The sequence below is a fragment of the Panthera pardus genome, unplaced genomic scaffold (assembly GCF_024362965.1).
Source record: "Panthera pardus isolate Hobbes unplaced genomic scaffold, ASM2436296v1 HiC_scaffold_11, whole genome shotgun sequence".
Taxonomy (NCBI): Eukaryota; Metazoa; Chordata; class Mammalia; order Carnivora; family Felidae; genus Panthera; species Panthera pardus.
In genome coordinates this window covers 92,507,732-92,522,306 of record NW_026526666.1, presented here as the reverse complement: position 1 = coordinate 92,522,306, position 14,575 = coordinate 92,507,732, and the positions used below count along the sequence as shown (strand labels likewise).

Below are 14,575 nucleotides of genomic sequence, written 5' to 3'. Positions count from 1 at the left end.
CTGGCACCTAGTAGCCCTCAAGAAAGGTCAGCCCTTTTCTTCCAGCTCCTCCACGGTTCTTTCAGACTGTCCAAATAAAACCCAAATACAGGACTCCTGAGAAGCATCATATGTCGCTGTGCTGCTCCCCCTAGGTCATTACGGGCCTTGTCCCATTACCTTTGGAGAATCGGGCACCTGGGGCTAAGCCAAGATGCCCCTCCCTGCCAGATATGCTGCCGTGAGCAGCCCCGCCTGGCCATGTTCCCCTCCCTGCTTTTGCCCCAAGAGCAAATTGATTAAACCTCCCCCCACTTTTAAAGTCCTCACCCAACACTGTCCTGGAACACTTCCCCACCCAGGCCCGGGGCGGGGCCGCCTCCCAGCAAAACACCCATCAGAGAAGTCCAATCGCATTAAAAATGGCATAAGCCACATTTTTAATCAATATACAGGAAGGCACCAAGAAAAAAACACAGCCACTCTTAATTAGTCATCCTGGTTCAGCAGCCACATCTCTTCATGAAACAAGAAACTGAGACCCTCAAAACACTCTGAAGCCCAAAGTCCACACGCAAACATCTGCCTGCACTAGGCAGGAGGAGCAGGCGGGTGGCCTGAGCTCTGTCAGCCCATCTCCAAAGGTTCCTTGACCTGAGGCAGAGAAGCCCTCTGGCCCTTCCAGTCTGGGCGGAGAGCCCGTCCTGCCGGAGGCTGCAACGTGGAGGCAGGGCAGGCTCACTTGTGTTGGCCCAGGTGAAACCTCGGGCCATCCAGAGGACCCAGGGCACCTGCCACCATGACTAAAACAAACACCACGAGTGGAACTGGGTAGCTGTCTCTCTCGGTGTCTGGCTCACCTGATCCGAGGCACCTCCATAATCAGCAGTTCCAACCCTCACAAGCTGACAGTTCAGGGGGAAGGGGAGGCTGCGCCTGCTGTGCTGCATCGTGTCCGGGCCGTTTGTTGGCCTCGGGGCCTGCTGGTCCCCCCCAGGGGCCGCAGCCTCACAAGGGCGATTGTGCGTTCATTCCTGCCCCGGAGACTCCCCCCGCTCTCATCCCTCTGCTCCCACTCAGGCCCCGGCACGACGCCCCACAAGCACCGCACGGGGGCAGCGGCCGCGGAAGGGGCCCCGCAGAGTGCGGCGCTGCCTTCCTGCCTTCCGGGCACACAGGTGCCCGCCCTTCCCTCGCTCGGTCCAGGCGGCCTCCCCAGAAGGGGGCAACCCTCCACCTGAGAAGTCACAGCCCCGGGACCACCACCCTCCCCGCGGGCTGGAGAGCTCCCGATGCTTCCCAGAGGCGGCAAAGAAGGTTCGCCCTGGGTAGAGGGGAGGGACCACCTGGGTCGGGGGCAGGGAGCAGGGCCCTGGAGAGAGGGTAAAGGCCAGGACAGAGGGGGGCTGACGGAGGCTACGCTAAAGGCGGTGAGAAGTCTGGGGAAGAGGATGGGAGGGGGGTGTTAACGTCCAGGCGGGGGCCACGGACGGAGGAGGAGAGGTCCAGACTAAGGCCAAGGAGGGAAGAGAAGGCTCAGGCTGAAGCCTTGGAGGAGCGGGGAAAGAAATCTAGGCTGGGACCACTGGAGGAGGCGTTGACGGGGGCCCAGACCGAAACCACGGAGAAGAGTCGGAGGGAGACGGAGGCCTAGCCCGGACCACAGGGAGGGGAGCCCAGCCTGGGCCACGGGAGGGAGAAACGAAGGCCTACCCTGGCCGCAGGGACGGGGAAAGAGGACCCAGCCCGGGCCGCGGGCAGGGGCAAGGGGGACCACGCCTGGGTCACCGGAGGGGGTGTCTGGCCTGGACCACGGGTCCAGGAGGGTCTAACCTGGGCTGCGGGGGAGACTAGCCTGACCGAGAGGCGGAGAGTGGGACTCCAGCTTGAGCCAAGGGCGGGGGCTGGGAGAGGGAGGCAGGGTTGCTGCCCAGCCCCGCCGCCCGGGCCGGCAGCCCCCTCCCGAGCCGGCAGCGATGGTGTCTACCTGGATCCCAGACCCCGCCCCTCCCCCACCCGGGGGACCCACCCTTCTCGGGCCGGGGGGTGGGGGAGGACGGCGGAGGCAGGGGGACACGAGCTCCGGCGGGGCCCCCGGGCCTGGGAGAGGGTGACGTCGGGCCTTTACCATGGTGGCGGCGGCGGCGGCGGTCCCGGTCCCGGCGTCTGTGGCTCTCCCCCCCGCAGCAGGGCCCGGCGCTTCCACTTCCCCGGGTGCCCAGGAGTGAACATCCGGGTCAGCGGCCCCCTCCCCCCGCGCCGGGCCGCCGCCACCTTCCTTCCCCGCCCCGGCCGGGCCCGGGCCCGCCCCCACGCAGCCGGCTCTCGGCCAATGAGCGCGCAGGGCCGCGGCGATCGCCAAGTATGGAGCGCGGCGCGGGGGGGAGGAGCGCCGAAGGGGGAAGTGAGGGGCGGGGCCTGCGAGCGGGGCGGAGCTGGGCGCGGCGGCTGGCGAGGTGGGCGGGTCCGTCCGAGGCGCGGGGACCCGGCCGGGGGGCCGGCAGGGGGTTTCCGCCCGCACCCACGCCCTAAGTCGCACCCGGTGGCTACCGAGGCGGGGGTGGCGGAGCGACAGTGCGCTCGGGCCTCCGGGGCGGGGACGAGGTGGGCCCTGGGACTGGGAGGGGTCAGGCCCTGCCCTCCCCTCCCGGTGCACCCGCTGTCTCCCGCGCGGACCCGGAACTGGTGTTGCGGCGGGCCGGTCGGTCCCGGGGAGAGCGTCCGAGCGATCCCGAGGTGTGATCGCAGCGCCGCCACTTGCTGCGTGGGGACCTGGATCAAGTCGCTGCACCTGAGCCGAATCCCCCAAAAAAAAAAAAGAGAAAAAAAAAAAGGAGCCCTAGGCCACGCCATTCATTGGGCGCCCACTGTATACCAGGCCCTGTTGGGGGCACCGAAAGAGAGTTGCACTCGACGTGAAGATGCCCTCAGAGCTACCTGCCGCAGGTAGCTGTGAGGACCCCGCAGGTAGAGATTAGAAAACTGGACTCAGGAAATGTTAGGCGTTTACGAGTGTTTTTAAATGTGCTACAGAGAACCAGCCCAGTCGCCCAGTGGGGCTGCCTCACTCCACGGAGTGACTCAGAAAGTTTTTTTATTTCCTTTTCCTTTTTCCTCTCTCACTCGCTCCATTCAACAACTATCTGTTGAGCTTGGTCTAGAAAGCAGAACTAGGATTCTGGCCGTGCTGATAATACCTGCCCTCCCTGGCTTGCTCACTCTATTTTGTGAGAATCAAATCAGGTCAGCTGCGACAGGATTGTAACTGGTTAGTGTTGCACAAATGGCGGGAATTGTTACCACAGGTCAGGCCATGTCCTAGGCCCCCATCCTCAGGGAGCTCAGAGTCAAAAGCTGCCACTGGCATAAAAAATTAATACAAGTAAGTGATTAAGGCCTGTGTTACGGGAATTCAAAGAGAGTGGGACTTAAGAATTTTTTCAGTTGGTAAGCATTTATTGAGCACCTACTGTATACTGAGCACTGTTCTAGGCTCTAAGGATAGAGTAATGAATTTGACAGTCCCAGTCCATGACGTGACAGAGGTGGACCCTTGGAGGAAAGACAATCACCTGGTAAGTAAACATCGTGTCAGGTGGTGATTAGAGGTGGAGAACACTCAGGGCGAGGGAATAGGCAGGCAGATTAGCCAAGGGGGGCAAGGGGAGGGCTAATTTAGAAAGTAACATTTGATCACAGGGAGGCACAAGAACCAGATAAGGCACAGACCCAAAGGGGACAGTCTCTGGTGTGTTCATGGACCAAGGAGGCCCATGGACTGGGCAGCCCAGTTTAACTAGGGGGAGAGCCCTGGAAGCTGAGGTCGGAGGGACACCAAGCAGTGACAGGATCAGGCCTAGGCTTGAGCAGGATCAGGAGGTTGCTGTGTTCTGAATGGACTGTAGGGGGCTAGGGCCAGTAGAAAGCTATTTAAGGCATGTTTTATTTATTTAAAAAGCACTTAAATGGGGTTTCCTACATGATGAACACCGTTAAGCACTTTACAAATAATAATTCACTTCATCCTCAAAACAGAGGCCCGAAGAGGTAAACTGAAAGTCACACAGCAGAGAGACGAAGGTGCCTACTACCCTGGGGACACAGTGGATGCAGCAAGGGAAGACCCCTTTCTGGATGTTTGCTGATGGCCTGGCAGTGGGCACAGGAAGAAGAAAGGAGTCAGGAATGATGCTAAGATTTTTAGCTTGATCAACACTGGAAGGATTAGCCATTTATTGATCTGTGGAAGATGAGAGGAGGAGCAGGCGTTTGTTTTGATTTGGGGTGGTTATTTTTTTCTTTTTTGTGGGGGGAGGATAAGAGTCAGTTTGGGACAAGTTATGTCTGAGATGCCCGTTGGAGCTCTGAATGCAAATGTCAAGTGATTGGATGTAGAAGTCTGGAGTTGGGGAAGAAGTTAGAGTTGGTATGAGAACTATTAGCTAAGAAATGATATTTTTAGGTACTGAAGGGCCCAAGACATCCAGGTGAGTTCGGTTAGGAGGTGAATGTAGAGAAGAGGTCAAGAAGATAAAGAGGAACCAGCAAGGAGACTGAAAAGGAGTGACCTGGGAGGGTAGCAAGAGGACGAAGAGAAGGTGATGTCCTTTTTTTTTTTTTTTTTTTTTTAATTTTTATTCTTGAGAGAGACAGGGTGTGAGTGGAGGAGGGGCAGAGAGAGGGGGGGAGACACACAATCCAAAGCAGGCTCCAGGCTCTGAACTGTCAGCACAGAGCTGGATGCGGGGCTCGAACTCACGAGCCACGAGCTCATCAGCTGAGCTGAAGTCAGACGCTGAACCGACTGAGCCACCCAGGCACCCCAGGTGGTGTCCCTTCTTAAAGGCAGGGGATAAGAGTATGAGGGAAAGGTTTATGATAGAATAACACTTGAACTGTTTACTTGAAAAAAATAAGACTGACAGGGAACTTTGCTGTTCCGAATGCATTACCTGTATTTTCTCATTTAATCCTCATACAACCCTGTGAGGTCAGTGCCTATTATTCCCATTTCACAGATGAGGGAGCTAAGGCACACAGAGGTTAAGTAACTTGCTCCAGATCACATAGCTAATGAGTTCAAAGCCAGGCAGTCTGGGACCAGAGCCCACATCCGTAACCCTAAGTCTGATCCTGTTGCTTCGCTGCTCACAAAGTTAAGTCACATCTGGGGCACCTGGGTGGCTCAGTCAGTTGAGCATCCGACTTCCGCTCGGGTCATGATCTCGCGGTTTCTGAGTTCACGCCCTGCATCGGGCTCTGTGCTGTCAGCACGGAGCCTGCTTTGGATCCTCTGTTCCCCTCTCTCTGCCCCTCCCCTGCGTGATCTCTCTCTCTCTCAAAAATAAATTAACACGGGCGCCTGGGTGGCTCCGTTGGTTAAGCGCCCGACTCCGGCTCAGGTCATGATCTCACGGTTCATGAATTCGGGCCCGTGTCGGGCTCTGTGCTGACGGCTCAGAGCCTGGAGCCTGCTTCGGATTCTGTGTGTCTCCATCTCTCGGCCCCTCCCCTGCTCATGCTCTGTGTCTCTCTGTCTCTAATAAATAAACGTTAGGGGAAAAAATTTAAAAAAAAAGGTCACATCAGACAAGAGGCTCAGGGGACAGCCCCCTCGGTCTCTCTCATGCAGCTCTGTTTTCGCTTCTTTGGATACATCTGCTACATTCTTTACGGTCCTGCACCCTCAGCTTGCTTATACCACTATTCCCTCAACATTTCAGCCTGCTTGGGGTCTATCCTGGTGGTCTTTGTTCCTCCTTCATTCGCTGCATCAGCTTGCTCTATTACCTGGCAAAGTATTTTTCTGTTTCATAGTTCAAATCCCGACAGAATCCAATGGCCCCATCTCATGTCTTAATGATGGCAGCTTGTTGGATAGATCCCCGGCTGATCCCAGATTGAGCCCCCACACGTTGGATCCTACCCCTGACTCGTCAACCACTGCCATGACCATGGGGCCATGGGCATTAAGCATGGCAGCCTGCCAGGGGCTGCGGGTTAGCAGCAACAAACACCATAAATATTTTTAGTACTCTTTCTCCTCCCCTCCTCTTTCAAAAACCCAACCCCCCTTGAAGTTCATGCTGTCATATTTTCCAGCGGCCACCTCTCCTTTTTTTGCCCTCATGAACTAACCTCCTCCCCTCTTGTACCTTTCTTTATGACTTCAGCATCCATAAGCATAATCCATCAGAAATCTTACTGACTCCTCAAGGATTTCTTCCTTACCAATGAGTTTTTCCTTCCCTCTGCCTTAAGTACCCACTCCCGCGGTCTTACCTTGAACCTGCTCCCGCCCATAATTGCAGTCTCACAACACACAATTGCAAATATCTCATATCCGACTTTAACCTCATTACTATAGTATCACATGCAAGCATTATTTCAACCTCATCAAGCCCTGCAAACCTTCGACCCTGCCAGGTCTTTGCATTTATCTTCCCGTTCACGCTCACCTCCCTCCTCACCCAGCTTAGTAATGAACGCTACACTCACTTCCTTGCAAAAACCAGTAAGCCCTTGCCCCTCTCTTTTCTTCTAACTGGCACCAACCTTGTTAAGCCTGGCTATTCCCCAACACTCTGCCTGCCTCGGAACGTCTGAATGTTGCTGGCAAATTGAAAGTGACTGGTGTCACTCCAGATTGATGTCCACAAATTTCAAATGAGCCCTCAATCCTGGCTAGCAGGATTGCTACCTCTCTGCCATATTCTGTTCCCCTTGCTACTCTGCGAGGATGATCTATCAGCCTTGACCCTCGGTCCCCTTTTCGTCCTTCACTCTAAGCGACGGGCTTGCCTCATACTTCACAGACATAACGGTATGAATCAGAACCTTCTGGTCTACCAACAACTCTGCACCTTACCCACGTTCTCTGCCTTCTGGCTTTTGAATGAAGGGTTTGTGCACCCATCGAAGCTGACATCTCCACTCCTACCCTGGATTCCTCTTTCCTTAATCCTCAGTTTCTCCCTCCATACTGGATCATTCCCACCTGCACAAAATAACATGCCCTAATATCTCGTATCCTAAGAAGTTTCAACAACACAAATCTTGATCCCACATCTCCTCATAGCCACCTCCCCATTTGTTTGCTCCCCTTCACCCCAGCACCTTGTGAGTTCTCTGCAATTGCTGTTCCCACATCAACTCCAATTTCTCAGATCAGTCTGGGGTTAGCTTCTGCCTCCACCCGTCGGCCTGGAAACCATGTCGTAGAAGCCAGTGGTCGCTTCGGGGTCTCATCTTACAGCTGACCTCATGGTGTTTGCTGCATCGGTCACTCTCCTTGATGCACCTCTCTGGGTGCTCTGGCTTCCTCTGAGTTCCTTTTGATACCTCCTTGTCTGTATCTACATACTCTTTTGGTTGCTCTGGGTGTTCAGTATCTAGAACATAACAGGTGTTCAATGGAGGTCTATGAAGTGAGATAGTAGTATCCACATCATAGGAGTGATTCTTGCGTGAATGAGTGGACCAAGATCGACCAATAAAGTATGGCTACTTTTTTTTTTAATTGTTTTTAATGTTTCTTTACTTTTTGAGACACAGAGCACAAGCCCGGGAGGGGCAGAGAGAGAAGGAGACACAATGTGAAGCAGGCTCTAGGCTCCGAGCTGTCAGCACAGAGCCAGACACGGGGCCCGAACCCACAAACCGCGAGATCGTGACCTGAGCCGAAGTCGGCTGCTTAACTAACTGAGCCACCCAGGTGTCCCAAAGTATGGCTACTTTTAAATGAGTGCTTACTACATGCTACACTCTTCCCATGCATTACCACCCTAATTCCTCCTAACAATCCTTTGAGCTAGGAACTTCTATTTTGACCATTTTATGAAAAATGAACCTGAGCCTTAGAGATGGCTTGCATAGGGGCGCCTGGGTGGCTCAGTCAGTTAAATATCCAGCTTTGACTCAGGTCATGCTCTCACAGTTCCTGAGTTTGAGCCCCTGCGTCGGGCTCTGTGCTGACAGCTCAGAGCCTGGAGCCGCTTCAGATTCTGCCTCTCTCTGCACCCCCCTGCTTGTGCTCTCTCTCTCTCCCAAGAATAAATAAAAATTTTTTAAAAAAACACTTTTTTTAAAGAAATGACTTGCCTAAGGTCACACAGACAACGCATGGACGAATCTGTTGTGACTCTTTCTGACTCAGCGTCTGTCCCGAGCATCACTAAATTGAGATCATGTGTAATAAAGTGTTTTGTCAGTGCCAAAAGTTGATGCTACAACACATAGCACATAGCAAGGCAATTTACACATAGTAGGGGCCCATAAGTGTTTGCTGAGTGGAGGCAGGGTGGGAGGAAACCCCCGAGCCAAATTGTACTGTCAGCCGAGGAAAGAAAAAGCCATCTTGAGGACCTCAGAGAAACAGCCTTCCACAGCACGTCGAATCTTTTGCAATGCTTATCAGCCAATACAGGACACAGTAGAGCAGGCATTACCCAGAAGCTTGCCCAACGTGGCTTCTCCTTTTCGTTAAGTCCCCACAGCTGGAAATAGTGGGTTAATAAAGGCACACCATCTCAGGGGACGGGGGCTTGCTTAGCTCCTAAATCCCCTTTGATTTAACAGGCCTGCTTTCTGAATTGGGGATCTTCTTGGATTACTAACAGTGGTTTTAGATGTTTTACTGTGTCTTTGGAGATACAAGAGAACACTAGGATTAGCCAGCTTTTAACCTCTCTCTATACTGAATTCTATAGGCAAGGGGTTTCAATCACATTCCTTGAACATTCTAATTCCATATACTATAGTTTCAATGGGATTTAGGGGTCTTGTTACCAAAGTATCAGAAGGAAGGAACACCACCTGGTAATGTCATCTTCCCCATCGTTCAGCTGGTTCAGAGGTCACTTCTGGGGCATCCTCTCTTTTCTACGACTCAAGCCTTTCTCATGCTCAGACCTTTAGTTTGGGGAGAATTGAGGCCACCCCCAGCTCCAGAGGAGAGGATCCTGATTGCCTGAAGACAAAGTATGGCCTTGGCCATACAAATGGGTTTGGGAATGGACCATTAACCTAAGCTGGGCCACAGCACTTTCTGCAGAATGCTAATCAAAATAAACTCTGCGTGAAGGGAGTTGGTCCATCAAGTAAGTCTGGGAAATGCTATAAACGATATTCCCTCTTGGGGATTCTCTGCTCACAGGAACCTTACACTTCAATTATGATGTCTCTTCCCAGACTGTTCAACTACTCCCTCTCAACTAGATGATTGCTGTGCTTTTAAGCATCCCTAAGTACTTTCCATCTCACGTTTAAAAAGAAAAAAAAGGTCTACATGAAAGCCACCCCTACACCAGCCTACCGCCTATCTCCCGTCTTCCACAGCTACAGAATTGTCAGGCTGTCCTCTGACTTCCTAACTTCCCATCCTATGCCATCACTCCTCCATAGAAATGACCCCAAGGTTGCCCATACATCCATGTCGAAAACACATGGGCTTTGCTCAATCCTCACCTCCTTCGACTCTGGTAGCATTTGACACCATTGGGCACTTTCTCCTTGAAGCACCTTCTCCCATTGGCTTCCATGACACCGTGTGACTCTCCCGGTCTTAATCCTACCTCTGTGAGTGCTCCTTCTCTGTGTTCTTTGCACACTGTGTCTCTTCTACACAACCATTAAATGATGGGGTCCCTTGTGGCTCAACAGTAGGCTCTTCTCTTAAATTGTGCCCTCTCCTTAGACCATCTCAACCACGCCCCTAGCTTCGGTGACCAGCTGGCTTCAGTCATGAGCCCACCCCTGAAGCTGGCAGGAATGGGGATGTGATCATGGGCGGGGCGTTTCCCTGGTGATGGGAGGAAATTGGAGTACTGTGACCAAAAGGAGAAAGGGATGCTGGAGAATAGAAAACAAAACAAAACAAAACAAAACAAAACCAAAAAGATGGCTATTACAGCCATGCACTCTGGGTAAACTCATGCAAAGCAATGAAACAGGCACGTTTTGGGTCTCAGAAATTTGTATCATAGAACCCCTACGCAGGACTGAGTACCGGCAAAACAACAGCCTGATTTCCTTGGAAGACGGGACACTGTGTGGTTAGAAGAGGAGCCTTGGCTAGACAGCTTAGATCAACTTTTTCCACCCCTTAGCATCTTGACAGAACACGTGGCAACCAACAGGGAAGTAAACAGGCCACCTGCAATCCACTTCTTTTTAATATATCCCCAAAGTCAGTGCCAAGAGGACCTCTCAGTCCGAGGTTAGACACCATCATCTCAGGGCTTTTGTTTTTGCTCTCCTAGGGGGTACCTGGAGAACTCACAGCTGCCTTCTGCTAGACCAGAACTATGTGTATCCTGACCATCTGTGGGGTCTTGCTCAGAGTTACAGAAAGGCCTCTCACATGTGGGCCAGCTGTTGGAGTTTTTACACGCATACTTGGGAGAATTCGTGTTTGGTTTATTAAGCTGGCCAGCCAGCCACCCACCAGGCTTGGGATGGGCCTCTACAAGGCATCTGAGGCTGCCCCTGCCTCCGCCATGTAGTTTTTTTTCTGACAGTCCCCCCAGAAGCTGAGTTTGGGAACCCTCCTGTTCTGGGTTCTCCCGGAAACCCTGTGTTTTGCACACTTTTTCACTTGCAATTTGTCCCCTCTGCTTTCAGGGCTCCTTGAGACAGAAACTCCAAGTCCTCTCATTAATAATTAGCATAGTACCTGGGATATGGTGCTCTGTGAATGAAGCCTGTCAAAAGATGAGCCAGAGAACCTCCAAGCACAGTCGTCCGGGATGCAAATCTCGGCTCCTCCAAAGCACGCGTCCCGCGTTCCAATCAGACATTGCAATGTTGCAAATGAAACTGGACCAGATGCAGAACGGACGTAGGAGCCGGTATGGGGGCGGGACTCAGGGACCAGTCTAGTGAAACGGTGCAATAATAAATCAGAGCAACAACCCACTGAAAATCAAATATTTAAAAATGCCATTTATGAGGGACGCCTGGGTGGCTCAGTCGGTTAAGCGTCCGACTTCGGCTCAGGTCACGATCTAGCGGTCTGTGTGTTCAAGCCCCGCGTCAGGCTCTGTGCTGACAGCTCAGAGCCTGGAGCCTGTTTCAGATTCTGTGTCTCCCTGTCTCTCTGCCCCTCCCCCGTTCATGTTCTGTCTCTCTGTCTCAAGAAAATAAATAAACGTTAAAAAAAATTTTTTTTAAATACCACTTATGAGGGCGCCTGGCTGGCACAGTCAGTAGAGCATGTGACTCTTGATCTCAGGTTCATGAGTTCTAGCCCCACGTTGGGCATAGAAATTACTTAAACAAACAAGCAAGGAAAAACAGAAAAAAAAAATACTTAGGGATGGGGTGCCTGGGTGTCTCAGTCAATTAAGCATCCAACTTTGGCTCAGGTCATGATCTCACGGTCCATGGGTTCGAGCCCCGCGTCAGGCTCTGTGCTGACAGACTTGGAGGCTGGAGTCTGCTTCGAATTTGCTCTTTCCCTCTCTCTCTGCCCCTCCCCTGCTCACACTCACTGACTTTCTCTCTTTCTCTCTCTCAAAAATAAACATTAAAATTTTTTTTAAAAATTACTTAGGGATACATTTAATGAAAGATATACAAGTCCTGTGTACCCTGAAAACTAGAAAACATTGCTAAATAAATAGATGTCCCCTATTCATGGGTTGGAAGACTCAGTATTGTTCAGATATTCATTCTGACGATCTATAGATTCAGTGCAATCTAATTAAACATCCCAGCAAGTTTTTTTTTCCTTCTAGAAATTGACAAGCCGGTTTTAAAATGTACATGGAGGGCCACTTGGGTGGCTCAGTCGGCTCAGGTCATGAGCTCACAGTTTGTGGTTTCGAGCCCAAACCTGCTGACAGTGTGGAGCCTGCTTGGGAATCTCTCTCCCTCTCTGTCTGTCCCTACCCTGCTGGTGCTCTGTCTCTGGCAAAATAAATAAATAAATACAACTTAAAATTTTTTTTATAATAAAATGTATCTGGAAATGCAAAGACCAGGCGTGAGGCTCTTAAGGGAGGAAAATAAAAGTGAGAGGACGTGCCTGCTACCTGATTTCAACACCTACCGCAAAGCTGTAGAAATAAAAACAGTGTGTCATTGGCAGAAGAGACACACAGATCAATGAAACAGAGTAGTCCAAAATTAGACCCACACATATACATCCAAATAATTTTTGACAAAGATACCAATGTATTTCAGTGGGGGAAGAAAAGTGTTTGAAACAAATGGTACCAGAACAACTGAAGATCCATGTAGAAAACAGTGAATCTTGACTCGTACGTCATTCCATGTGGAAACATGAACTCAACTGCATCACAGACCGGGGGCACCTAGTTGGTTCAGTTGGAGGAGCATGTGACTCTTGATCTTGGGGTCATGAGTTCAAGCCCCACATTGGCTGTAGAGATTATTTAAAAATAAAATCTTTTTTAAAAAAAGCTAAAACTCAAGCTTCTGGAAGACAACATGAGTGAAAATCTTTGCAACATTGAGCAGGCAGAAGTTTCTCAGGATACAAAACACACTAGCTAGGAAAAAAAAAAAAACCCTGATAAATTGGACTTGATTTTTTTTAAAGTTTTTATTGTTTATTTATTTTTGAGAGCGAGAGAGAGAGAGAGAGAGAGAGAGAGACAGTGTGAGCAGGGGTGGGAAGGAGGCACAGAGAGAGGGAGACACAGAGTCCAAAGCAGCTCCAGGATCTGAGCTGTCAGCACAGAGCCCAATGCGGGGCTCAGACCCACAAGTTATGAGATCATGACTCAAGGCGAAGTTGGAAGCTTAAGCGACTGAGCCACCCAGGCGCCCCAAATTGGACTTGATTAAAATAAAACAATCCTGCTTTTCCAAAGATACCATTGAAGAAAAGGCTTTCAGAACCATGTAAAGCATTGTTTAACTTTACACAGGACTTAAAATCTTTTTGAAAGAAAATGGCATTCTCTTCACTACATGAGCTCCAATCCTTCCAAATAAATAAACATAAATATTAGCTTTATTTTTTAGTCAAGGGAACCAATGGAGTGCATAGCATAAGAGGTCCTTTGTTGAGATTGTTAACTCCCAGGACCAGGCTAGACCCAACGACCTATTTATTGAAGGCAATTGATGTCATTATAGTCAGAAAGACTCCAGATTCTGGCCGAAAAGGAAAGCAGAGGTCAAAGGCAGAGAAGTGACTGCAAATATCTGGCCCAGCAGGTAAAGTGACTGTACATAGGGAAAATGAATCACCAAGTCTGAAGGTAGGCAGGTGGGGGACGGCATGCAAAGGAGAAAAGCAGAGGGCATGATGGGTCAGGTTGATTCAGCACAGAGGCCCAGAGTGATGACGGTACGGACGGAGCTCATTTCTAACCCTCACTGGTGCTCACTGGTTTGACAGCTTGAAACAGCCAGGCAGGAACAGACATACTTGATTTTAGATCCTATGAGGTCTGACCCCATGTAAAACCTATACGTATCAAGAAAACTCCAATTGCCAGACTTCTCTGTTAGGCACCACTCCCCGGACAACTGCCATTATAGTTCTGTTGGCTTCATCTGGATGACTTTTCATTCTTTGCTCCACACTAGCTGTGATTGCTGTAGGTACGTAGCACAGGCAGGTCACCTGTTCCACTTCCTCTTCCCGGATGCAAACATCGTCTGTATTTCCCAGCCTCCTTTGAGGTAGGTTGTGGTCATGAAACTGGTTTCATCCAATGGAATGTGGGAGCAAGTAACATGAGCCACCTCCAGGCATGGCCACAAAAGGCCACTTGTAACCTGCCCCATTCTCTCTCTCTCTCTCTCTCTCTCTCACTCTCTCTCTCTCGTCATCAGCCAGCCGAATGCAGACGAAGCAAGAGAAGACTCCATGATGGAAGAAGCCTGAATCCCCTCCCAGGACAGTTCACAGTCCCAGTGTCTCAGGGAGAAAATAAACCTGTATGGTCGTAAGTCACTGAGAACTGGAGGTTGTTTGTTTCGGCAGCTAGCGTTATCCTGACCAGCACAAGTCTCAAGAGCTCCCCCATTATAGCTTCCCATCTAGCAGGTAATGTTTGGGGCCACCAATTTAAGCAGGATTTCCATACCAGTGTGAAGGTTCCATAGGTATCTCAAGATAGAGTTGGTGAGACGGGACAAAGGTCACACAGCTACATGGATGGTGAGCCGGGGTTTGAACGGAGGTCTGTCTGACCCCAAACCTATGCTTTTCACATTCTTCCACATTACCCAAAAACAAAGAGGTGTTTAGATGTTTCGAGTGATGATCATCACGAGGATAGGCTGTAGGGCTCTGTGTAATTTACTCTCTGGCACATTTGTGCTATGTATTTTTTTTTAAGTTTATTTGTTTTGAGAGAGAGAGAGAGAGAGAGAGACGGAGAGAGAGCGCTTGAGCAGGGGAGGGGCAGAGAGAGGGAGAGAGAGAGAATCCCAAGCGGAATCTGCTCTGTCAGTGCAGAGCCCAGCACAGGGTTCGATCCCATGATCCTGGGATCATGACTTGAACCGAAATCAAGAATTGGACATTTAACCGACTGAGACACCCAGGTGCCCCATCTGTGCTCTGTGTTACTATAGAGCCTCCACCGCTTCCCCACAAGCCAGTGAGGTTAAGTAT

The 14,575-nt window shown here is 50.9% G+C and overlaps 1 protein-coding gene and 1 long non-coding RNA gene across 5 annotated transcripts in view; one reads left to right on the top strand and one right to left on the bottom strand.

Moving 5' to 3' along the window:
* CAPZB (capping actin protein of muscle Z-line subunit beta) overlaps positions 1–2,571 on the bottom strand; it is a 135,616-nt gene extending 133,045 nt beyond the window's left edge. The window contains exon 1 of one of the 3 annotated variants that reach the window (XM_019461579.2): positions 2,108–2,571. In XM_019461579.2, the coding sequence (XP_019317124.1) occupies positions 2,108–2,110 (3 nt within the window). In that variant the 5' untranslated portion in view covers positions 2,111–2,571. Of the gene's footprint in view, positions 1–839; positions 947–2,107 lie in introns of those variants that run through there. The other 2 variants (XM_019461581.2, XM_019461582.2) reach the window with 2 other exon arrangements.
* A 3,237-nt stretch (positions 2,572–5,808) lies between these two features.
* On the top strand, positions 5,809–13,905 carry LOC109274222 (uncharacterized). 2 transcript variants are annotated; one of them, XR_008420859.1, is made up of 2 exons: positions 5,809–7,703; positions 13,789–13,905. It is a non-coding gene; the product is annotated as an uncharacterized LOC109274222 (long non-coding RNA). The 2 variants fall into 2 exon arrangements; XR_008420860.1 differs by lacking the exon at positions 5,809–7,703 and adding an exon at positions 13,242–13,635.
* The last annotated feature ends 670 nt before the right edge of the window (positions 13,906–14,575 follow it).